Source organism: Notolepis coatsorum (genome assembly GCF_963971535.1).
Source record: "Notolepis coatsorum genome assembly, chromosome: 11".
NCBI lineage: Eukaryota > Metazoa > Chordata > Actinopteri > Aulopiformes > Paralepididae > Notolepis > Notolepis coatsorum.
In genome coordinates this window covers 4,564,279-4,589,359 of record NC_140175.1, presented here as the reverse complement: position 1 = coordinate 4,589,359, position 25,081 = coordinate 4,564,279, and the positions used below count along the sequence as shown (strand labels likewise).

General features: G+C 44.9%; 1 protein-coding gene across 1 annotated transcript; it reads right to left on the bottom strand.

The window, feature by feature from the left end:
• Nucleotides 1-3,775: 3,775 nt before the first annotated feature.
• bcl7a (BAF chromatin remodeling complex subunit BCL7A) lies at nt 3,776-25,081 on the bottom strand. The gene is made up of 6 exons (XM_084324622.1): nt 24,955-25,081; nt 22,431-22,515; nt 19,903-19,999; nt 12,350-12,502; nt 8,612-8,976; nt 3,776-6,859 (listed from the first exon to the last, which is right to left on the bottom strand). The coding sequence occupies exons 1-6, from the start codon at nt 25,044-25,046 to the stop codon at nt 6,779-6,781; spliced, it is 873 nt and encodes a 290-aa protein (XP_084180748.1). The 5' UTR covers nt 25,047-25,081; the 3' UTR covers nt 3,776-6,778.

Here is a 25,081-nt window from a genome sequence, read left to right as displayed (position 1 = left end):
GCCTGCCCCAGGAGGTCCTATTGGCCATCGGAGGCTGCGGTGGCGGCATCCTGACCATGGAGGCTTATGATATTCGAGCCGGTGGATGGATGGACGTGAGCGTTGAGGGGGAGAGTCCCCGGGCCTTCCACGGCACCGCTTATCTCCACGGTCTGGTCTACTGCGTCGGTGGCTTGGACGGCGTACGGGTTCTCAACAGTGTGCGCAGGTTCAACCCTGTCACTCGCAGCTGGCTGCAGGCGGCTCCCATGCACTCACACCGCTGGGAGCCCAGCGTGGTCGCGTTGGGCGGCTGTATCTACGCCATGGGAGGGAGAGACAGACGCGTGGTACTGAACACCGCCGAGCGATACAAGCCTGAAACCGACCAGTGGACAGTGATCTCACCCATGCTGGAGCACAGGGGCTGGGCCGGGGCAGCAGCCCTCCAGGGCAAGGTGGGTGGAACTGAGGGACACAGGGTGGTAGATGAACCCAAGGAACGTTAGATCAGAAATCATAAATGGCTTTATTGCCAAGTAACCTTGGACATACAAAAGATGTGGCTGGGTCCTTTGGTGCATCAACATTAACAGACAATTAAAGTAGAATGAAATCAAATGGAATATATAAACTAAATTAGAATATTCTTTCTTATTACAGGTTTACATCTGTGGTGGCGACAACGGGGCGAAGTGTCTGCTCACAGCTGAGTGCTACAGCCCAGAAACTAACCAGTGGACTCTGATCGCCCCCATGAGCAAAAGGCGCTGGGCAGTGGGAGTCGCTGCGTACGGAGGACAAGTCTATGTGGTATGTGCACACAGAGACAAATGCTTTATACTAGATATTTTGTATACAGATACGTATCATTTGACTTGCAATGCTTCTGTGATGCCCTCATTTCCCTAAATGGATTAATACAGTGTCTGCCTGCCTGCCTGCCTTAACCACACACTAAAACATTCTTCTCATGTGTCCTGTCCTCAGGTGGGAGGGTGTTACCGTGGAAACGCCATGCATACCGCGGAGGCCTACAGCCCCTTGACTGACTCCTGGCGCACCCTGCCCAACATGCTCACGCGCCGCTTCTTCTTTGGCATCGTGGTGCTGGACGACCTGCTCTTCGTGGTCGGAGGCGGAGGCTCCTCCAATGATGATATCTCCAAAGTGGAGCGCTACGACCAGAGCAGCGACAAGTGGACTGTAGCCGAGGACATGAAGTTCCCGCGCAGAGGCCTAAGCTGCTGCATAATGCATGGCCTGCCTAACATGAGCCAGTACGCTGCTCCCCGTGGTGCCCTGCAGTGAACCCTGGAGGAGGAGGAGGAGGAGGAGGAGGAGGAGGAGGAAGAGGAGGGAGAGGATGAGGAGGAGGAGGAAGAGGAAGAGGAGGCAGCAGCAGGGGATCCATCTAAGAACCTTACACATTTATTAGACCAAAAGAAATCCTAAGAAATTAATAAATTACTATCAGCCAAAGGTGGTGCATTTCTTTCTTCTAGTAATTCAGACAATATCGGTTTTTACCCGTCGGGCTCTATGTGTGCACGTGCTTGCTAGCTGTGCCCTTGAGCAAGGCACCTCAGCTTTAACCGCTCCAGTGTTAGCTGCTCAGGGGCCAGTAGTAGAGAGCCTGACCATAGTGGCTTTATACCTGTATCACTGGACATATAAATGCAAAGATGGCTGCAAAGATGGCTGCAATTTCTGTATTTATTTCGAATTACAATTCATAACTTTTATTCTATTGAACCTAGAATGGTGATGTTGGTGCCTGTACCTAGGTTTTCATGAATGAGTAATTGAATAAAAATAAAATAAACATGATTGGAGCATATCTTATATGATATTTCACACAATGAGACAATAAATATGTGGAGAACTAGAGTTAGATATGAGAACTGTAAACAACAGTTGATTGTGAAGAACAAACGATGATTGTGAAGAACGTCCTCATCACAAGAAAGGATCTGCATCTCAGCACCAATGTCAACGCCATGCCAAAGACCTGATGGAGGTGTTGCTGAGCAATGGGAATCCCTTTGAGGAGGGCAGTAAAGACCTGGTTACATTAGACAATACGGTGTGTGAGTCTGCGGCTGCTGCCGTATCTGTCCATCAACTCAAGTCTACGGGACAAGAGCAGTACAACAATTTCAGGAACAGTGCTTGAATCAAATGACAGACTTCTGACAGCACCGATCAAGCGAAATAACTTACTGTTGTTCCATGAGAAGAAAACACAGAAGAAGACAGCAAATAAGCTGAGAATGCAGCACTTCAAACATCATGCAGAGCTCTATGGGAAAGCTTTTATTGTGCTAGACACAATACACGTCAAGTAGAGATATTTCTGTTGACGAGGAGTTAGTTGCGCCAGGTGTAACAAGACATTTCTCATTCCTGTCAAATAAGTTGTTAATAGATGGACAGTTCCCAGATGACAAGGATGTCTACATCACTGCAGGTGATCAAGTCCACCATGTTGGAAACGGTCCACCAATGGATCAATGCAACATGTGGAAGCTGACACTCGTGTCCTATAATACATCTCCTCCACGCCCTCCAAACATCATCACTTGGGAGGGTGCATACTGGAGATACAGATGTTTGTCGTAATCCTTTTGACAAATTTCCATCACATCAAGCCACTAACAGATATACACCCACTCAGGGACGTGCACAGGACTTTAGAGGGGCAGGTGCTCAAAGGTAGAAAAGGGCACTATACCTGTGTGTGTTTTAACCGAGCGCGTGTTGCGCACAAGCCTGATTTTTAAGGGCCCTTTTCGGGCAGGGGGGCCCCCTTTTTATGCTTTTTGGGGGGTTTTGGTGATCAAATATTGAATATTGAACTATAATAATCAGTGCAGGAGCTCACTTATCCTTGAAAGACACTTTTATCACTGACTTAAAAGGCCCATACATCTCCATAAATGTTCAGGGGGGAGGGAATAAGTGCTTACCCTACAGACCCCAAGAAGTGCTGTATATTCTGTATTGTTTAATATAAATGCATTTTTTATTCCAATCCCGATTTGTATTTGAGATTCCCAAATCCCATCGGACTTGACTTCTTCGTGTCCCTCAGTGAGTATAATACCAGCATTCAACTGTATGCGCCACAGCGGTTTCTATCATCATCATCATCATCACCACCCACGCTATGCATAAAATATATAGGTCCGCGGAGAGGCACGCTGAGGAGGCCGTGCAAACTGCAATGGAATATGGGGCATCTCTCTCTTTACCTAATATTTTGATTGTATCTTGACATTTTTCAGTTGGAAGGGCAGTCTATATGCATAACGATTTATATTTTTTTTTCAGAAAGGGCACTTTTTTATGAGGCTCAAAAAGGCAGGTGCTCAGTAATGTAACTAGTAAGAGTAGGTAAGGGATATGTAAATATATATCTACAGATATAGTATCTACAGATATGTATAAGGATTATATGCAGGTATCTACACATACTGTATATATATGGTAATAAATATATATATATATACAGTACATACAGCATTGTACATGCTATCATAGTTATATATTTTATATTGTTTTTATGAGGCCTATACTGAAAATGCTAAACGGAAGTGGTTCCCACACCAAGAAGCACACAGCCAAGGGTTAAATGTTTTGTGACTTTTTATTAATAAAACAAAACCATTGGACATGATAAAAACCAACCACTACTGATGGAATAAATAAAAGTCAAACCAAACCATAAATCTGTACAAGATCATTCTAAACTGAAACATGGTCCCAAGAAAAACAAACATACAAGTATCACAGCTTCTTTTTTTTCAGTTATTTTCATTTTTTTTTTTTTTTTTTTTATACACACAAGTTATGAGTTAAAACTATAAGCAATCGGCTCGATCAGGTGAAAAGCTACAACATAAGTGAAGAGTTTTTTTTGTTTGTTTTTTCTTTAACTGAGTGTAGATAATGTGGTTTATAATGGTTAATGTCAATACATAGCATCTTAAGTACCAGCAGTGCTGGACTGGGAATGAGGTATATGCTAATCCGTCCTCTAAAACTGACACAAAGTTTCCTTTTCTTCAACGTTTCTCTACGTCCACCTTTTATTTTTTATGTTTTGCTGAAGTCATCTGATCAAGTAACATTGTGACAATACAGTACTCCTATCTCTGTGCCTGCCATCGTGTGAAGCCATTGGTTTACTGTGATTCCATTGATTTGATTGAGTCACAAGTAAATATTCACTTTTGCAACATTAAAAAAAAAGAAAAATATCATACAGGTTTTTGAGTTATTTTTTTAAGAGGTCTATCCTGGCTCTGAACTTCAAGTAGAAATCACACGTCATCGACGTCGATGGAAAATGTCGCGCAACAAAAAAAACTAAAAAAAAAACGAGAGCTCGATGTTTTACGACAGCACCTTGGATGAGGATCAGAACCAATGCTTGAGCTAGAAGACTGGACCCTCTGTTTCGAGGGAGACGACCACCGCGGGCCACAGGTTAATATAAAGTAGTGACACACAGGACATTGAACAGTGATGGTTTGCAACAACATGCACGTCGTGCTCGGAGCGACAGGAAGCCAGCTGTGAACTACCGGTCCGTTTCATCCCCAGACCCCGTCACTTTAACCCTGAAACAGCTCAGTAACCCGGGAGAGAAACTCAACTCCCCAGCCCCTTTTTCGGGGACCGTGACGCGCCGAGTGAATACACCGGGTCCCTTATACCTCCATAGAAGAATCCCATCATTAACTCTCCGTCTCGCTTTTCTCTATCAAAACGAGACGGTATCGCAGAGACAATTCAAAGGTACTCACAGTTGCACGAGGGTTTCGGACAGACAAACGCTAGGGTTTTGAAAGCTCGGCGTTGCTAATAAACATTTAAAATCGTGTTTATAAACTGGTCAACGCGGCTTTATTTCCGGGTGCCTGATCACAGCGCCAGGCGCATCAGGCAGCTAAACTGGCCGCGTTGACCAGTTTATAAAAATTATTTAAAATGTTTATTAGCAACGCCGAGCTTTCAAACCCCCTAGCGTTTGTCTGTCCGAAACGGAACCCTCGTGCAACTGTGAGTACCTTTGAAAATGTCTCTGCGATACTTGTACGACGAGCATTTTCTATTGAGAAAAGCGAGACGGAGAGTTAATGATGGGATTCTTCTATGAAGGTATAAGGGACGGTGTATTCACTCGGCGCGTCACAGTCCCAGAAAGGGGCTACGAACTCCAGAGACGTGGGTTACGGCTGTAAATGCAGACTTTTAAAAACAAGAGTCGTTTTAGCGTTTCGTTTTGAATTCCATCGTCGATTTTTCAGTAAATAATGTCAACCTGGAACAGTTGTAGTTGGATGTAAAAAAAAATAAAAGAAATAAAAGAAAGAAAGATTGAATAAATGTCACTTGAAAAATGACCGAAAGGCAAAGAAAAAAGGAGAGAATGGCACCAAAAAGTGTAATAAAAACAAAAACAAAGAAAGATGCTTGACCTAACGAGCAATGGTTACCATAGCAACACAAGGCACACCTGCTGAGACCTATACGCTACCCAATGCCTGCATTCACTATCGTGGAACTACTGGGTCACATGACCAGTACCATCGTGTTCTTCCTCTACGCACACAAGAGCTAACTTATCAAACACAAGTGAATGAAAGACTGTCACGGAGAGAGAGGAAGAAATAGAGGAAGGAGAGAAGAGAGAGGGGAAGGAGAGAGAGGAAGAGAGAGAGAGAGGAAGGAGATAGGAGGAAAGAAGAGAGAGAGGAAGGAGAGAGAGGAAGAGAGAGGAAGAGGAAGGAGAGAGAGAGAGAGAGACATCCACTACAGATGGATTGTGAATGTGATATTCACCATAACAGTGCATTGACCCTCCTGAGAAAACCAAACCCAGACAGTTTCCTAAACGAACGTAGAACATCGGTCTAGAGGGAACGTAGCACATCGGTCTAGAGGGAACGTAGCACATCGGTCTAGAGGGAACGTAGAACATCGGTCTAGAGGGAACGTAGAACATCGGTCTAACGGGAGCATAAAACATCGGTCTAGAGGGAGGCGAGTTGAGAGACTGCGGGAGGAGTGATGTGGTCTCGGGGGGGGGGGGGGGGGGGGGACTGACCCAGGACCAGCTTAGCCTCTGTATCCTGAGCTAAACCCATGAAGAGGAGGAGAGCGTTTCAAACAGACCAGTGTCTCTAAGATCAACCTCTCGACTGATGTGGTCACCAGCCTCAAAAAAAATCCCCAGTGTTTATTTTTTTTATTATTATTTTTTTTACCCTTTTCGTCACAGGTGCAGGTCAGTGTTTTTCTTCTTCTGGGCTGGCAGCGCTACCACCCCCTGGTGGTCATGGGAGGGGATTGCAGCCTAGTGGAGTGGGTGGAAAGGGGTTTTCAGAGCATATCTTGGCTTTGGTGAGTGAGAAGAAGTGTGGAGAACTTTTTAGAGGGAGCACAGGAAGGAAGGCAGGAAGGGGGGGGGGGGTTAGTGAGTAGAGGTGACATCCTGGTGTCCCGTCGTGGCAGAGGAGGAGGAGCGTGAGGGGGGGGGGGGGCAATATGGTGGCAACTGGGTCGGGTCGGGTGGTGGTTAGAAGGAGGAGGAGGAGGAGGGAGACGACCTTTCTCCCTCTGGTTCTAACAGGGAGCGGGAGCTCAAAGGGGGGGGGGGGGGGGGGGGCGCCACTGGGATGTCCATTGTCCTTCCAAGGTTATCGTGGGTCAATGGAGGGAGGGTACAGGAGGAGGAGAGGGAAGGAGAGGAGGAGGAGGGGGAGGAGAGGAGAGGCATGACTCAGCAGGTTTAGCTCTCCTCAAAGTCCTGAGGTGACGGTTCCGGTTTGCTCTTCTTGCTGGGCGGGGCCGCCTCCTCCTCGTCCTGGTCCTGTTGACGACGACAACAACAACAACACCGGGTTACCGTGGTTACCGTGCAGGTTTCAACCACAAAGCAATCAATCGTTGACCCGTCGATTAGAATCGAGGCTTTATTATTTATTACACACCGCCGCTACTTTATCGCTAAGCAAAACAAAACGGTGGTGGTAAATATGTACAATAATGCTGTCGTTTTTCAAGTTTCAAGTTTGTTTATTAATTGTCATAGTAAAAAATACAGAATACTTTATCATGAAATGCTTTTTTCTGTATGGCCGTGTATATATATATTATATATATATATTCTTACCATATATATATAGTATATATCTATCGACATCTGTCTACATACCTGCATATAATCCTTTTTACATATATGTAGATGCTGTATCTATATCTGTACATATCCCTTACCTACTCTTACTAGTTACACTGCTGGCCAGTATGACTTACTACCATAGTGTCTTTATACCTGTATCACTGTACATATTAACACTACAACTCTGTAGATACATCTGATTAGCACCATTACTCGGTAGTACTAATTTATATATTTTATATCCAGTTTAATCACCTGTCCTGTACATTGTATATTACTGTTGCACTTTACTGTTACATTTGCACTCTGGTTGGATGCCACACTTCTTTTGGTTGTGCTGTATGATGATGACAATACATTAGAATCTAATCTGATCTACACAGGGAGGTGTAGTCTGACGTCACTCTGGACCGCCCGCGAGGTCCACCCGTATAGGGATTTAGCATTGGGAAAATGGATTATCGGCTATTGTAACAATTCTGCCTGATGAACATTGGAAAGCTTTCCATTTTTGCAAAAAAATTAGTTCCCTTCTATCACTAACATTATTGTTTAACTCTTTCACTGCCACACGACAGAAGGTTAGCCCTTTACTATCACACAACCGACGGCGGCGATGCTCCATCATTAGCAGCATCATCCGCGGAGCTAATGATGCTAATGATGGAGCATCGCCGTCGGTTGTGTGATGATAGTAAAGGGCTAACCTTCTGTATTGTCACAGTGAAAGGGTTAACCGGCTGCCGTGTGCGCCAGTGAAAGGGTTAAGCATTGTTTTTGGCGAATAATTTTTTTGATTAATCGCGAATTTTTTCCACGTCGAGCTATAGATTGTGGATGAATACGCAACACAGAAAGGTACACCGTGCCAATGTTGATGCTTTATTTGTTTTAAACGAGACGATTTAGAAATGGGGGCAATGGGGGGGAATACATTGCGTTTTTCAAGATGGTGGACCGGGCCAGAAACAGCAATGACGTAACCACTACACCTCCCTATAGAAATTGTAGTGGCCGCTTGTCGCTCCCCAATGAATCGACAAGCGTCCACGATGCACCCGCAATTAATTATCTTACTCAGTCCCAAAGTTTGTAATGTAAATATGGAATGTCCCAAGTTGCTGCTGTTTACAGAGTTTATTGTTGTCCAAAGGTGAATGATGGTGAATGAAGGGTTAAATCAGAACAGTTGTCAATTGCTCCATGGTCAGTTCCAAACGGTGAGACAGGTAAGAAAATGTATCCTCATCACAGGTGCATGGGATTACGGTAATTAGCTAGGCTATTTATAGAAGAGGGGCTATAATGGAGGCGGTGAGCCCTCTAGTGTTCAAACATAAATAAGACACTATACTATATAATATTAATAACCAAAACACTCATATGGCCTTTACAGAAATCCTTCTGTGACCCTTGACCCCCCCCCCCCCCCCCCCGTACCTGAGTGGCTTTGCTGTCTGAGGAGTCTTTGTCCCCCGAAGACGGTCTGTCTCTCAGACCGTCCTTGTCCCCCGAGGAGGAGGAGGAATGGCCGTCCCGCTTGGCGCTCGCTGGTCTCTCCGAGGAGGAGGATCGCTGGCCGTCGCGCTCCCGCTTGGCGCTCGCTGGTCTCTCTCTCTCCGAGGAGGACTGGCCGTCTCGGTCGCGCTTGGCGCTCGCTGGTCTCTCCGAGGAAGAGGACTGGCCGTCTCGGTCGCGCTTGGCGCTCGCTGGTCTCTCCGAGGAAGAGGACTGGCCGTCTCGCTCTCGCTTGGCGCTCGCTGGTCTCTCTCTCTCCAAGGACTCTGAGGGGGAGGCGCTCTTTCCTGAGGAGACACCAGCATCACAGCGTCAGACACACACACACAGAGACACACACACACACACAGAGACACACACACACACACACACGGGAAACCAAACACAGGAAACCAGAGACCTTGGAACCCCCGCTGCTGTACAAACAAAACCACTGTTGTCGGACGGACTTCAAAATCTCAATTTACAAATTTTACGTTTCATGACCCCCCACACAAAATCATTCAGAACCGTATGGAGAATGAACGGACCTTTATCTCAAAATAAGGATGTTTTTCTTCCTGAAAAACTGACTTTTTTTAATATGAAGTTGTGATCCGACAGCCGCTATATATTATGGTATTTTCACACGAGGCTAGACCTCACGGTGTCACTTTATATCAGCAAAGAACACAGTGTACTACACACTGAGGCGCCATGTGTTGACGACATGATTCTCAAAGTCAAGGAACAAGGGCATTGTTGACGCGACAGTGCCACCGTGTGGCTGTAAAGGGTAACTGCGCCCGTCTTGTTGAAACTCCAGAAAAAGGAAAGTGGGAGTCATGACCAAGAATATACACAGAGTTCCAGAACAGAACTCTGTAGTGTCGTCAAACTGAACAAGCTGGTGAGGAAGGCTAGCTCTGTAGTCAAACTGAACAAGCTGGTGAGGAAGACTAGCTCTGTAGTCAAACTGAACAAGCTGGTGAGGAAGACTAGCTCTGTAGTCAAACTGAACAAGCTGGTGAGGAAGACTAGCTCTGTAATCAAACTGAACAAGCTGGTGAGGAAGACTAGCTCTGTAGTCAAACTGAACAAGCTGGTGAGGAAAGCTAGCTCTGTAGTCAAACTGAACAAGCTGGTGAGGAAGACTAGCTCTGTAGTCAAACTGAACAAGCTGGTGAGGAAGGCTAGCTCTGTAGTCAAACTGAACAAGCTGGTGAGGAAGACTAGCTCTGTAGTCAAACTGAACAAGCTGGTGAGGAAGACTAGCTCTGTAGTCAAACTGAACAAGCTGGTGAGGAAGACTAGCTCTGTAGTCAAACTGAACAAGCTGGTGAGGAAGACTAGCTCTGTAGTCAAACTGAACAAGCTGGTGAGGAAGGCTAGCTCTGTAGTCAAACTGAACAAGCTGGTGAGGAAGACTAGCTCTGTAGTGAGTCAAACTGAACAAGCTGGTGAGGAAGACTGGAAGGTGGTGGCAGAGAGGAGGATGTGGAAAAAGCTGGATGCTATACTGGAAAACCCCTCCCACCCCTCTATGAGGAGCTAGCTAGGATGAGGAGCACGTTCAGCCATAGACGTATCCCTAGACTTGAATGAGTCTTGAATGAGACGCTGAATGAGTTAAACACTGTATGTCGCCTCATAAGGAGGTCTTAAACACTGTATGTCGCCTCATAAGGAGGTCTTAAACACTGTATGTCGCCTCATAAGGTCTTAAACACTGTATGTAGCCTCATAAGGTCTTAAACACTGTATGTAGCCTCATAAGGTCTTAAACACTGTATGTAGCCTCATAAGGAGGTCTTAAACACTGTATGTCGCCTCATAAGGAGGTCTTAAACACTGTATGTAGCCTCATAAGGTCTTAAACACTGTATGTAGCCTCATAAGGAGGTCTTAAACACTGTATGTAGCCTCATAAGGAGGTCTTAAACACTGTATGTAGCCTCATAAGAAGGTCTTAAACACTGTATGTAGCCTCATAAGGAGGTCTTAAACACTGTATGTAGCCTCATAAGGTCTTAAACACTGTATGTAGCCTCATAAGGAGGTCTTAAACACTGTATGTAGCCTCATAATGAGGTCTTAAACACTGTATGTAGCCTCATAAGGAGGTCTTAAACACTGTATGTAGCCTCATAAGGAGGTCTTAAACACTGAATGTAGCCTCATAAGGAGGTCTTAAACACTGTATGTAGCCTCATAAGGAGGTCTTAAACACTGTATGTAGCCTCATAAGAAGGTCTTAAACACTGTATGTCGCCTCATAAGGAGGTATTAAACACTGTATGTAGCCTCATAAGAAGGTCTTAAACACTGTATGTAGCCTCATAAGGAGGTCTTAAACACTGTATGTAGCCTCATAAGGAGGTCTTAAACACTGTATGTAGCCTCATAAGGAGGTCTTAAACACTGTATGTAGCTTCATAAGGAGGTCTTAAACACTGTATGTAGCTTCATAAGGAGGTCTTAAACACTGTAGATATCCTGTGTTCCTGTATCTGTTATGTTGTACGCTCCAATACCGAAAAGGTCTCTGAATATCAGATTACATTTGCATTGTTTATGTCCATCGGCGAGTACCCTCTAATTCTGCGCTCCGATACCATATGACGTAATTTATCAACAACAATGCGGTCTGCTGAGTGAGCATTATAAAACAAACGTGTTTTTAACCGACCGTGAATTAAAGTGTCAATGCTGTTTGTCATTTTAACAGCAAATACTTTCTTAAATGCCATCCTCCCGACAGAGCGGTGTTGACGGGGAGCTCTGATGCGTTCGCTTGGTGGTGTTATTAGCATTGAACAGCTAACCGAAAGCTAGCGTTAACTAACGTTAAAGTTTTAGCTTTAGCGTTACCTTGGCTAAAGTTGGGGCTATTCATAATCCAGCAATAATGGCTGCAGACCTGCCTACCAAAGTACATCAAGTTGACAAAGGAGTATTCCAAGTTAAATCACATTTTCACCAGTAAAGTTAGTCTTTCCATCTACCGGTAGCTCATGCTAGCTAACCTAGCTCACGTTAACGTCGTCATTGATAGACCACCTCGCGTACACAATTAATGACATGTTGCGGACAGCCATATCTGTGACAATGTTTAGATTTTAGTGCCAAATGATAAGAGTCTGAGGCGGAGTCTCAAAAGAGAATGTTGAATATTTATTGTGCAAAAATCACAACAGATCCTCTGCTACTTAAACGGAGCCTTGTGGAAGCAAGTGCAGCAACGAATAATGACCGTGTGGAACTAATGTTCCAACAACCATTCCGTGGGTGAACTCATTGAGATAGTTTTCAATTACTGATACTAATACTAATCTATACAATCACCTGTTGTTGAATAAATACCATTACTTTATAGTTATTACTAAAAAACAGTATATATATAAAACAGTAGCTGTATAAAAAAATAAAAATAAAGTTTTATAAAATTTTGTATTTTTTATTTTTTAATGTATGCACTGGTATCGGATCAGTATCGGCCGATACCCAAAGCTTTTTTAATAAAAAAAATCTTCATAATTTAGAAATGAGATCGCATCGGTCTATGAATCGAGATCGCGATTTTTTTTCCCGATTATAATCGTGCAGCCCTACTCGGTAGTACCGACGCGATTCGGTGCCCATCCCCGGTGGTGGTGGAGCGTGTGTCTGCTGCCCACTGACCCCTCTTGCCCTCGGGGCTGCGCTCGCTCTTGGCCTCGCCCCCGGTGGTGGAGCGTGTGTCTGCTGCCCCCTCCGGAGCAGGACTGGTACTGCAGCTGTTCTCCTGCTTCACGGGGGACGAGTCGGCGATGGAGCTCTGGTTGCTGTTGTCGTCTGAAGAGAAACAGGAAGAGAAATAGAAACAGATTGATTGATGTTTTTTTTATTTCCGTGTCTTTATATACAGGTGTGTGCCCAGCCCATATGGGCTTACAACAAGACACATAAAACAATAAGTATAATAGTATACTTGACAATAGGGCTGTCCCCGACTAAGGATTTGGATGGTCGACTATGATTGGCCAAAATGTGCCGTTAGTCGACTATTGGTCGACTTATAAAAAAAAAAAAAAAATTATAATTTTTAATTTTTATTTTATCATTCCATTTGGGCTGTGGGGGTGCTTAATGTCTGAAGGAGTCGACTGAAGGCTTCTTGTCCTCTGCAAAAGCATGCAATTGGTCCACTGATGGATACATGTTGATATTTGTCTAGTCTAGTGTGTTCATTAGATGGTGAAATCCTCTTTCAGTGCCTCTGTGCCTGTTTTCTTAGGCAGTTAGCCTCTGGTATGCGTGCCATTAGCGTTAGCCACGCTTCTAGGCCTCTTTTCTTTTGGAAAGAATGATAAAAAAATGATACAAAAATATATATATTAATTTTCTTTTATTTATTTTTTTATATTCGACTAAGAGGTTGGCCAGTCGACTACGGCCCCTTTCGACCAATAAGTCGACTAATCGATTAATAGGGGTCAGCCCTACAAGACACATAAACAATAAGTATATAATAGTATACTTGACAATAAGTTATATAGACCAAGATGGCCACAAAAAATAAAAAAATAAAACGTAATATAACAACAAGCTGTAAACAATGTATGTAAACAAACAACACACTGCAGCACCCACTCTCCACACTTTAGAACACCTAAACACACTTTATATTTATCGGTAAAGGATTTGCACTACAACCCATACCTCAGTACACCTTACTGTAAATTGTACCTAAATTGTACCTCATCCCATTTCTGCTTTGCACTATATATAGTATATTGTATATTAGTATTGCATAGTATATTGTATATTGTACGGTAACTCAGTTACTTCTATTCTGCATCGAACATTGTACATATGTCTATACTGAACACTGTGTCTATGTACGTGACTTCTATTTTTTTACTTCTATTTTTACATGCTATACTATTTTATTTCATACTTATCTTGTCTAGCACAGTCTCTGGAGCGTAACAGAAAGAAGCCTTTTGTATAAAAGTATTCTGTACTTCTTCTGTATGACAACTATTAAAGAAACTTGAAACTTGAGAAACAAGAGGAATTCATATCAAATGATTATATAGGATATAGTGTGTTTTGTCTCAAGTGCCGTGCTTTCTCCACAAATCCTGCAAAACTGAAAATCTCCTCCACAAAAAACCAACTCAACATACAACAAATCGGTGTACAAGGGGCAATAAAATAAATTAAATATTCATCCTCCACCACTCCCAGATCACAAGAGAACACACAACCGCTCCTCCTCAGGTTTACCTTGGAATCTACCCACTTCCACAGCCAATGGCAGGGTGCCAGACCTCAACTGGGCACAACGGAGACCTCCGTCTTCTCTTTAAGTTTAACATTACACAAGGTCGGGGCGGCTGGGTGGCGTAGCGGAGATTGCGCTCGTCACCAATGCAAGAGACTCCCCGGTCTCGACTCCCCGAGTCGGCGTTGCCTGCGGCTTGGGCCAGTCGTCATACTATCTCAATTGGCATATTTTTTCCATATCTCCACCTTCCACTTATCCTGATGGATTGTTGATAATGTTGTTTTAATTATGTGAACCTTACAATGCAGATTGTTCATAAAAATCATACTTCAGTCAGCAGAAATAGAAATACTTTATTAAATAAACTGAATGGAAAATGAAAGGAAGCGGACATGGGCCGGTTAGCCTTCGGGAGAGAGGTGTTAGTTGGACAATGCCTAGGCTAACCGGCCATGTCCGCTTCCATTCATTGTGCTAAGCTAGGCTAACGTGCAGTCAGATAGCTTTCTACTGAACGCACACAGAGAGGAAACTGTGGTATCTATCTTCTCGTCTCTCTCTGGAGAAGATGATAAGCTCATTTCCCCAAATGTTGGAAGTTTAAGAGTTCCTTTAAGAGTCAACATTTTGTCCAATAACACTGAGGACAACTACTGTTACGGTGATCACAGCTATTAAACATTGTGCTCCTTCAAAAAGAGATTTCAGATCCAACTATACAATCAGCAGTAAATTGTGTCGTTGAAACTGACTGATCAAAATGACCAGTTCAGCAGCTATTGGTTCATTAACTATTTAAAGGGGAACGCACTCGAATTAAACAGTATATATGTATATGTTTCCATGGCCTAGGCCTGCCGCGATAAGCAATAAATCGATTAATTGCCGCGATAATTAAAATTAATGCAATGATTTTGACGGGCGCGATTAATTGCTATTTGCGCGTTTGTTTTAATGAGGCGGAACCAGTCCAGTACCCCTCGTCAGTCACTCCGTGTGGGGGGCCGCTGGCCTTACTACAGAGCACAGCACGGGAGCTCCGTGGGGCACTAGCAACGCCACATATAGCTTAACTACATTTCTCAATAGTGTTGCTCCTTTTAACCAAATAGCGTTCTTTGTAGTGTAACGTTAGCTATTTTTAGACCCAAGTAGTTACTCGCTACTGCCCGGAGAAACTGGACTGCTAAATAAAGAATAAAGATCTAGTGTTGATGCTCATTCAATGCCAACAACATTAGCTAAATAGCTAACAAACAAAATACAACGTATAGCATAGCTACAACACAGAATAACGTTAATACAATTACATGCATCATTGTTTACAATGAACGGGTGGGACTAGTCAAAGGACTGGACACGGGGACAAGTTAAACATGAATACATTTATTATAACAGGTAATCGAGTTGCGCTCCCGTGCCTACGCACCACAGGGCTATTCTATTCTATACGGCTTTGACGCTTCCTCCTCATCGTTGATTGCCTGTAGTAGCTGCATCTAACGTTAGTAGCTAACGTTAAAACTAACCTAAAGTTAGTTGCTCACCAACAATCTCAACATTTGTTTTATCATTAGCTCAGAACCGGACGAGATGCTGCTAGGATAATAACAACAATACTTCCGCTCCGGTCGGTGGGCTTCAAAATAAAAGTCTAAAACCGGAAAAGACGGAGCGGTGGGCTTCAAAATAAAAGTTTTGGGAAATACATTTCTCAAAAAAAAATTCTCTAACCTGTCGCAATAATATCGCTTATCGCGATATTTTCGGGGGCAATTAATCGCCCAGCAAAATGTGTTATCGTGGCAGGCCTACCATGGCCTAAGACAGTTCAATCAATATCTGTGAACATAAGCTACTCTCTCTCCCCAAGATAAGAAACGTGAGAAGTGGGAATCAAACCTGTGACATCATCGCGTATAAAGTCTGGAGCTGCTCCATAGACACAATGAAGACTGATTTTGTGGAACGACAGAATGTTTGTTTTATTTTTTATATCCAAATTTCTATTCGTTTAGTCTACTAGTCTTTAGTTTACTAGTAGTGTCTCAGTTCTGAAACAGAACATGTACCTATGAACTCAGAACATTCTCCTGGGTGTCTCTCAGTGTCATCTATACCATCATATACTCAGAACATTCTCCTGGGTGTCTCTCAGTGTCATCTATACCATCATATACTCAGAACATTCTCCTGGGTGTCTCTCAGTGTCATCTATACCTCCATCATATACTCAGAACATTCTCCTGGGTGTCTCTCAGTGTCATCTATACCATCATATACTCAGAACATTCTCCTGGGTGTCTCTCAGTGTCATCTATACCATCATATACTCAGAACATTCTCCTGGGTGTCTCTCAGTGTCATCTATACCATCATGAACTCAGAACATTCTCCTGGGTGTCTCTCAGTGTCATCTATACCATCATATACTCAGAACATTCTCCTGGGTGTCTCTCAGTGTCATCTATACCATCATATACTCAGAACATTCTCCTGTGTGTCTCTCAGTGTCATCTATACCATCATATACTCAGAACATTCTCCTGGGTGTCTCTCAGTGTCATCTATACCATCATATACTCAGAACATTCTCCTGGGTGTCTCTCAGTGTCACCTATAGTATACCATCATATACTCAGAACATTCTCCTGTGTGTCTCTGTGTCATCCAGTGTTTCTCAACTGGTGGGTCGCGACCCAAAAGTGGGTCGCGGGGCCATTTTGAGTGGGTCGCGGATGTGTGTGAAAAAAATAAAATAATAATCTTACATTTTTTTTCCCACTACCTATCTTTGTGAAAGTGGCTTCTCAGCTCTGGTCCAGCTGAAGACAAAGCGGAGGAACAGATTGGACATTGAGCATGACCTCAGAGTTGCTTTGTCTACCATCACCCCAGACTTTGAGACTCTTGTCAGGAGCAAACAACATCCCCAGTTATCCCATTAGTTCCCTGGGATGTTAAGCTAAGAAGTCTGCTAAGAAGGATATATTATTTATTATTATTATTATTTTATTTCATTGTGTTTTTAGCCCTTAGTTGCACTTTTGTTGCAACCCCAGTTATCCCATTAGTTCCCCCAAACTTAGGTCTGTTATGTTAAGCTAAGAAATCTGCTAAGAAGCATATTTATTATTATTTTATTTCATTGGGTTTTTAGCAATAGTTGCACTTTTGTTACACTTTTTTGTGTTTATTTCATGTTTTGAAAGATTGCGTATTACTGCAATTTTTTTATTTTACATAAATCATAGTGGTTCGAAATTTTGGGTCGCAACTTAATGACTAAGGAAAATGTTGGGTCCCGAGGCTAGACCAGTTGAGAACCACTGATATACCATCATATACTCAGAACATTCTCCTGGGTGTCTCTCAATGTCATCTATAAAATAATTCCCAACCTATTGTCTATGGAGAAGCTTCAGACTTTATACTTAAGTTGAACCTTTATTAATCCTCTTGGGGAAATTCATCCTCTGCATTTGACCCGTCCTAACTATTTAGGAGCAGTGGTTCAGCCAACTCCAGTTGTAATGCCAGTACCTTAGTCAAGAGACCAACTCCAGTTGTAATGACCAGTACCTTGGTCAAGAGACCAACTCCAGTTGTAATGCCAGTACCTTAGTCAAGAGACCAACTCCAGTTGTAATGACCAGTACCTTGGTCAAGAGACCAACTCCAGTTGTAATGCCAGTACCTTAGTCAAGAGACCAACTCCAGTTGTAATGACCAGTACCTTAGTCAAGAGACCAACTCCAGTTGTAATGACCAGTACCTTGGTCAAGAGACCAACTCCAGTTGTAATGCCAGTACCTTAGTCAAGAGACCAACTCCAGTTGTAATGACCAGTACCTTGGTCAAGAGACCCAACTCCAGTTGTAATGCCAGTACCTTGGTCAAGAGACCAACTCCAGTTGTAATGCCAGTACCTTAGTCAAGAGACCAACTCCAGTTGTAATGACCAGTACCTTGGTCAAGAGACCAACTCCAGTTGTAATGTCAGTACCTTGGTCAAGAGACCAACTCCAGTTGTAATGTCAGTACCTTGGTCAAGAGACCAACTCCAGTTGTAATGCCAGTACCTTAGTCAAGAGACCAACTCCAGTTGTAATGACCAGTACCTTGGTCAAGAGACCCAACTCCAGTTGTAATGACCAGTACCTTGGTCAAGAGACCAACTCCAGTTGTAATGACCAGTACCTTGGTCAAGAGACCAACTCCAGTTGTAATGACCAGTACCTTGGTCAAGAGACCAACTCCAGTTGTAATGACCAGTACCTTGGTCAAGAGACCAACTCCAGTTGTAATGCCAGTACCTTGGTCAAGAGACCAACTCCAGTTGTAATGCCAGTACCTTAGTCAAGAGACCAACTCCAGTTGTAATGACCAGTACCTTGGTCAAGAGACCCAACTCCAGTTGTAATGACCAGTACCTTGGTCAAGAGACCAACTCCAGTTGTAATGACCAGTACCTTGGTCAAGAGACCAACTCCAGTTGTAATGACCAGTACCTTGGTCAAGAGACCAACTCCAGTTGTAATGACCAGTACCTTGGTCAAGAGACCAACTCCAGTTGTAATGACCAGTACCTTGGTCAAGAGACCAACTCCAGTTGTAATGCCAGTACCTTGGTCAAGAGACCAACTCCAGTTGTAATGACAGTACCTTGGTCAAGAGACCCAACTCCAGTTGTAATGACCAGTACCTTGGTCAAGAGACCAACTCCAGTTGTAATGACCAGTACCTTGGTCAAGAGACCAACTCCAGTTGTAATGACCAGTACCTTGGTCAAGAGACCAACTCCAGTTGTAATGACCAGTACCTTGGTCAAGAGACCAACTCCAGTTGTAATGACCAGTACCTTGGTCAAGAGACCAACTCCAGTTGTAATGCCAGTACCTTGGTCAAGAGACCAACTCCAGTTGTAATGACAGTACCTTGGTCAAGAGACCAACTCCAGTTGTAATGCCAACTCTAGTTTTGGGATTTGGGGAAAGAGTTGCTCCTTTTCACCAATATGTTTACATTGTCTTAAAGGTCCCGTGTCTTATAAATGGCCTTTTCCAGTGTTTAGCATTATTTCCTAGCAATGGGGGTTTATATTAATGGGGTCTGTGTCGTTAATTATCATTTTGGCTCATCAGTCTAGTCTCGAGTTCACGAGATCCTCCCTCACTCAACTAAGCCATTCTGATTTTACTGTTTTGCTGACGTGAGTAAGACACTGGTTGTAGTCACCGCCCACAATCAACAATTCGCTCAACAACAGAGCGAGTGGAATTACTTCCTCAAACGGGTTGACGTGCACGGGTGCCGACAGAGACAGCAGAGAATGAGCGAGCGAGAGAGAGAGAGGGATAAAAAGAGATAGAGAGGGATAGAGAGAGAGATAGAGAGGGAGGGACAAGAGCATTTACACACAACCTCCCACCCCACGCGCAGGAGTGTGTGTGTAAATGTGTGTGCGCGCGGGGATGGAGCTTCTCCACTTGCATATCACTGTCAAAATATCGTTGCGCACTCGCCCCATATTCCGATCCGTGCAATAATATTCACAGGGGTATATATTGTCATTTGAAACAAGTTACCAATGCATTGTCCCGTGGGATTATGCCCCCTGCGGCGAAATTAATTAGCATCCCCCTCAATCTCTCTATGTCTCTCTCGGTCTGCCAGTGCAGACTGTGGGTGACTGTCACTCAAAGCTGGAGCCCAGCCGAAAACAGCTTGAAATCTTGAAGTGGAAAAATGCTGCTTTAGGAGTACTTGATTAGAAATACAAAACAATGAATTTCTTTGAAAAAAAACTTTACAGATGTGTTCCATAGACACACAGGAATTGTGTAAAGTTGCCCAACTAGTGAATGGAATAGCAATGCATGTCCCCTTTAAGATCAGAGGAGCAGCTTGTAAGGAACGTGAAAGTGGGCGTAGTGCCTCTCCAAAAGGAGGCGGTGCTCACCGTGCATGTCCATCATCCCGGGGGAGGAGCTGTTCTCCGGGGTCGTGACCTCCGAGCCGTACTTCTCATCCTTGCCCTTCTTCTTATTCTTGTTTTTCTAAAACCATGCAGGAGGGAAAACAAGTTAGAATACAGCAGCAGCCGGGGAACGTCGTGAACGTCACATTAACATCGTCAAGAAGTGACGACGAGAGTTAAGGCCGAAATAATCCCAATAGTAACGGTAGTAGTAATAATATTAATACGTTAAAAACGGAGTTATATGGTTCTTGGGCGAAAGGGTTCATTTATAGCACATTTCAAAAACGGCGCTATACAAAGTGCTTAGTGAGCAAAAGCGAATACAATAAATCAAAATACATTAAAATCAAAAAGGCAGCAGAAGACCCAGATATATAAATTAAAACCAAGTTTAAAACAATGGAATAAAAAAAAGAAAAATACAAAACAGATAAAGCCTGAAAGATGTGGAAAATGATAGAAAACGATGAGATATTGGAACGGTCGTCCGTTCAGGGTATATTCTCTGCCACGTTTACAGACTGGTCTTCGTCAGTAAAGACTGGCCTGTATCGGGTTGGAAGACTGCACATAGAAGAACCAAAGAAAGGGATAGTTGTGGCGTTTTTCACTCAATTGTTTAAGATAAGATATATCTTTTATTGATCTGCTTGGGGGGGAAATCCAAGCATCATAGTAGCATGGGGGGAGGGGGGGGCGGTACAGGTATGATGGGCAGGGTCATAGTAGAAGAAAGAGATAAATATATAGGCAATCAAATTAGATATGAATATAAAAGAATATGAGAAAAAGAAACAGTGTATAAACACAATATAACTAACTGCGAATATAAAGATGTTGAGAGTCCAACACGGCTGTAGTCAACGTGTCTGAAAGCCAGGGGCGTCATGGGCGCCTATATTCGAATACCAACCGTTTTGTGCGTTTTGCGAATCCGATTGGCCACTGAGTCGTTTCTGGTCATGTGACAGACATGTGCACCAATCGTGTGACGGCAAGTTCTTTCGCCGGTTAAGCTTAGGCGACTCTTTCGAAGTTGGTTAAGGTTAGAGTTTGTCTTAGAGCAGGGCGATAGAACACCAGCCCTGATTCCAAACTCTAACCTTAACCAACTTCGAAAAAGTCGCCTAATAGTTCAAGTTCAAGTTCAAGTTTCTTTAATAGTTGTCATACAGAAGTACAGAATACTTTCATACAAAATGCTTCTTACTGTTACGCTCCAGAGACTGTGCTAGACAAGATAGTATCAAATAACATAATAACATAATATAGCATGAATTTAGAAGAAGAAAATGAGGTCACAGTTGTTCGGTATAGACATATGTACAATGTTCTGAGTTACCATATAATATACAATACACAATACTATGCAGTGTACTAATGTACAGTACTATCTAGTGCAAAGCAGAAATGGGATGAGGTACAATTTTAGGTACAATTTACAGTAAGGTGTACGAGTTGTAGTGCAATCCTTCATCCATAAATATAAAGTGTGGGGAGTGGGTGCTACAGTGTGTTTGTTTAAAGTGGGTGTGTGCTATAAAGTGTGTGTAGTGGGTGCTACAGTGTGTTTGTTTAAAGTGAGTGTGTGCGTGTGGATGTGTGTGCTATGTGTGTTTGGTGGTTGTTGTTGTGTAGTGTTCATTCATTGTTCGTTTAGCAGCCTGATGGCCTGGGGATAGAAGCTACTTCTGAGTCTTTCTGTGCTCGCCTTGAGACTCCGGTATCGCTTGCCTGACGGCAGCAGTTCAAAGAGGCAGTTGTTCGGGTGGCTCGAGTCCTTAATAATTCTCTTAGCCTTCCCCTTGCAACGCTTGTAGTAAATGTTCTGGAGGGTGGGGAGCCCCCCTCCAATTGTGCGTTCGGCTGAACGTGTCACTCTTTGTAGTCTGCTTTGGTCTTTTGCAGTGCTATTCCCAAACCAGGAGGTGATGTTGCCGGTCAAGATGCTCTCTATTGTACATGAGTAGAAGTTCTTAAGGATCTTCTGGCTGACTTGGAACTTCCTTAGGCGCCTGAGGAAGTAGAGGCGTTGTCGTGCCTTCTTCACCACACTGTTAATGTGTATGGTCCATGTCAAGTCCTCGGATATGTAGGCTCCGAGGTACTTGAAGCTGTTGACTCTCTCAACCGGTGCCCCGTCGATGCTGAGGGGGCTGTAGTCCTTGACCCCCGACCTCCTGAAGTCCACAATCATCTCCTTTGTTTTGCTGACGTTCAGGGAGAGGCTGTTTTCCTGGCACCATCCCGCCAGGACCTTGACCTCTTCCAGCTAAGCTTAACCAGTGATAAATTAGGCGTTAGGTAGTTTGCTGCTGGTCGGGGGCGGAAATGGGCGCGCCGGCCCGCGATTGGGCGCACATGTCACATGACCAGAAACGTCAGTGGCCAATCAGATTCGCAAAAACGCACAAAACGGTTGGTATTCGAATAGACGCGTCATGGTGGGCAGACGCTTCTAATAGGCGTCCTCGCTGGAAACACGAGGCGATGAACTTTGAACTCACCTCCTCTGCTGACTTGGGCTCGGTCACCGGGACCCACTTGTAGACACGGAGAGACGTGTCGCCGACGGTCACCCACTTCTTCTCCCTGCAGGGGGCGACAACGAGACACCCGACTCCGTCGTTAATAACCCTTTCACCGCCACGCGATTTAGTAAAGGGGTTAACCTTCTGTCGTGTGCCAGTGAAAGGGTTAACCGGCTGTTGTGTGTGTGGCGGTGAAAGGGTTATAACCTTCTGTGAATTGTCGCAGTGAAAGCGTTAACCTTATGTGAATTGTCGCAGTGAAAGGGTTAACCTTCTGTGAATTGTCGCAGTGAAAGGGGTTAACCTTCTGTCGTGTGGCAGTGAAAGGGTTAACCGGCTGTTGTGTGGCAGTGAAAAGGTTAACCTTCTGTGAATTGTCGCAGTGAAAGGGTTAACCTTCTGTGAATTGTCGCAGTGAAAGGGTTAACCTTCTGTGAATTGTCGCAGTGAAAGGGGTTAACCTTCTGTCGTGTGGCAGTGAAAGGGTTAACCGGCTGTTGTGTGTGTGGCAGTGAAAGGGTTAACCTTCTGTTGTGAATTGTCGCAGTGAAAGGGTTAACCGTTTTGGTGGTGCGGCAGTAAAGGGGTTAACGATACTTTATATTCATATAAAAACAACACCCTTTTAAGTGAGAAGCGCGCTCAGATTAATATAACCCTGGAAACAAAAGACGTAACGCAAAAATAACGCGTTCAACAAGTTTAGTCTCGAATTTCTGTAAACAAAGAGGCGGCGTAATAATGAGAGTCCATGTCGCCTAAAGAAGTGTGTGGAAGATATATACGATTATTAAATCAAATGTGTTCATCATCATCATCATCATCATCATCATCATCATCATCATCACCGGCATTTGTTTATTATAGTCTCTCATTCGAGAGGTCCAACAACAAGAGAGAGCGAGGGACCAAAAACTTTTTTTTTTGTTGTCGTCGATTCGGATCAATAAAACACATGTAAATGTATAAAAACATATATAACCAAATATAACCGCCGCATATATATTCGCACTTAATAATAAACGTCACTTTTATTATGAATCGCACGTGTTCATAATAAACTATAAAAGCTAATCGTATTTATTATTTCATCTCTCCAGACTGAGTCACACTGTTCAGCCATGCACCAGGCTTCCCTCCCAACCCCCCCCCCCCCCCCCCCCCTACCAGGCTGCCTGTATATTATTTTCCCTAACGGAGTTGCACTTCCGCGTTCGGTTTGCGCGATCTGATTGGCCACTGACGGTTTTTTTCAGCGCCAATCGCGTTACTCCTAACAAACTGGTTAAGCTTGGCGACTCTTTTCGAAGTCGCTCGCTTTCGAAGTCGGTTAAGGTTAGGGTTAGTCGGTTAAGATTAGGATTAGTTGGTTAAGGTTAGGGTAACAGCCTGATTGTTAGAAGTAACGCGATTGGCGCTGAAAAAAACATCAGTGGCCAATCAGATCGCGCAAACCGAACGCGGAAGTGCTGCAACTCCGTTAGGGGAAATATACAGGCCACGAGCCCCCCCCCCCACCACCATGCACCAGGCTTCCCTCCCCCCCCCCACCACCAGCCTCCTCCCCCCCCCACCATGCACCAGGCTTCCCTCCCCCCCCCCACCACCAGCCTCCTCCCCCCCCCACCATGCACCAGGCTTCCCCCCCCCCCCACCAGGCACGCTTCTCTCCCCCCCCCCCCATCAGGCCCCCCCCCCCCACCACCAGCCCCCCCCCCACCATGCACCAGGCTTCCCCCCCCCCCCCACCCGGCGCGCTTCCCCCCCCCCCCCCCACCACCAGCCCCCCCCCCCCCCCAGGCGCGCTTCTCCCCCCCCCCCCCCCCCCCCCCGGCGGCTTCTCCCCCCCCCCCCACCAGGCGCGCTTCCCCCCCCCCCCCACCAGGCTCCCCCCCCCACCAGGCGCGCTTCTCCCCCCCCCCCCACCAGCCCCCCCCCCCCCCCACCAGGCGCGCCCCCCCCCCCCCCCCCCCCCCCCCCCCGACCCGAGAAACGCTCCGAGCGCTTCTTCATCTAAACTCCACAGGCGCAACAAACGAAACAAAACAAGTGATCCCTCTCCGGCAGCGCGCCTGATCCAAGTTTATTGGAGTTTATTGAATGTTTTCTGTTCGTCCTCCTGCCGCCGCTCCGCCTGGACTCTGAGCGGCAGGAGAGAGAGAGAGAGAGAGAGAGAGAGAGAGAGAGAGAGAGGGAGAGAAAGGAATGGCTTCATGTGACTCTGCAACGAAATGGCTTCTGGGTTCAACCCTGCTGCTACAGCCCGAGTGGAAACACGCATCGATCCAGCGGCTCTAGAAGAAACCAGCCGCGCGTAAAAGGCGCACCGACCCGAGGAGTCCAAAAAAACTACATCTGCCTCCCCGACGATCATCCCGTTCGAAAATGACCTGTCTTTCAATTTCATCTCCATTCGTTCTCTCTCTCTCTCTCTCCTCCCCCCCTCCTCCTGTTAGGTAACGAGGCTCTTCCCTCTCTCTCTCTCTCTCTCTCTTCTTACCATTTGCGTACTTTCTCGATCGCGGCCATAACGCGCTTGATGTCATCCTTGGCCCTGCTGCGGGTCTCCGCCCGGACCGACCTGCCCGACATTACAACACCGCGGTACCGGGGATCCGATCTGAAGC

Coding starts and splice junctions, on each gene's coding strand:
- bcl7a (XM_084324622.1), bottom strand. CDS start 25,046: ATGTCGGGCAGGTCGGTCCGGGCGGAGACCCGCAGCAGGGCCAAGGAT. Junction 22,516..24,954: donor ATCGAGAAAGTACGCAAATG/GTAAGAAGAGAG, acceptor CGCCCCCTGCAG/GGAGAAGAAGTGGGTGACCG. Junction 12,503..19,902: donor CGGGATGATGGACATGCACG/GTGAGCACCGCC, acceptor GTTTCTCTTCAG/ACGACAACAGCAACCAGAGC.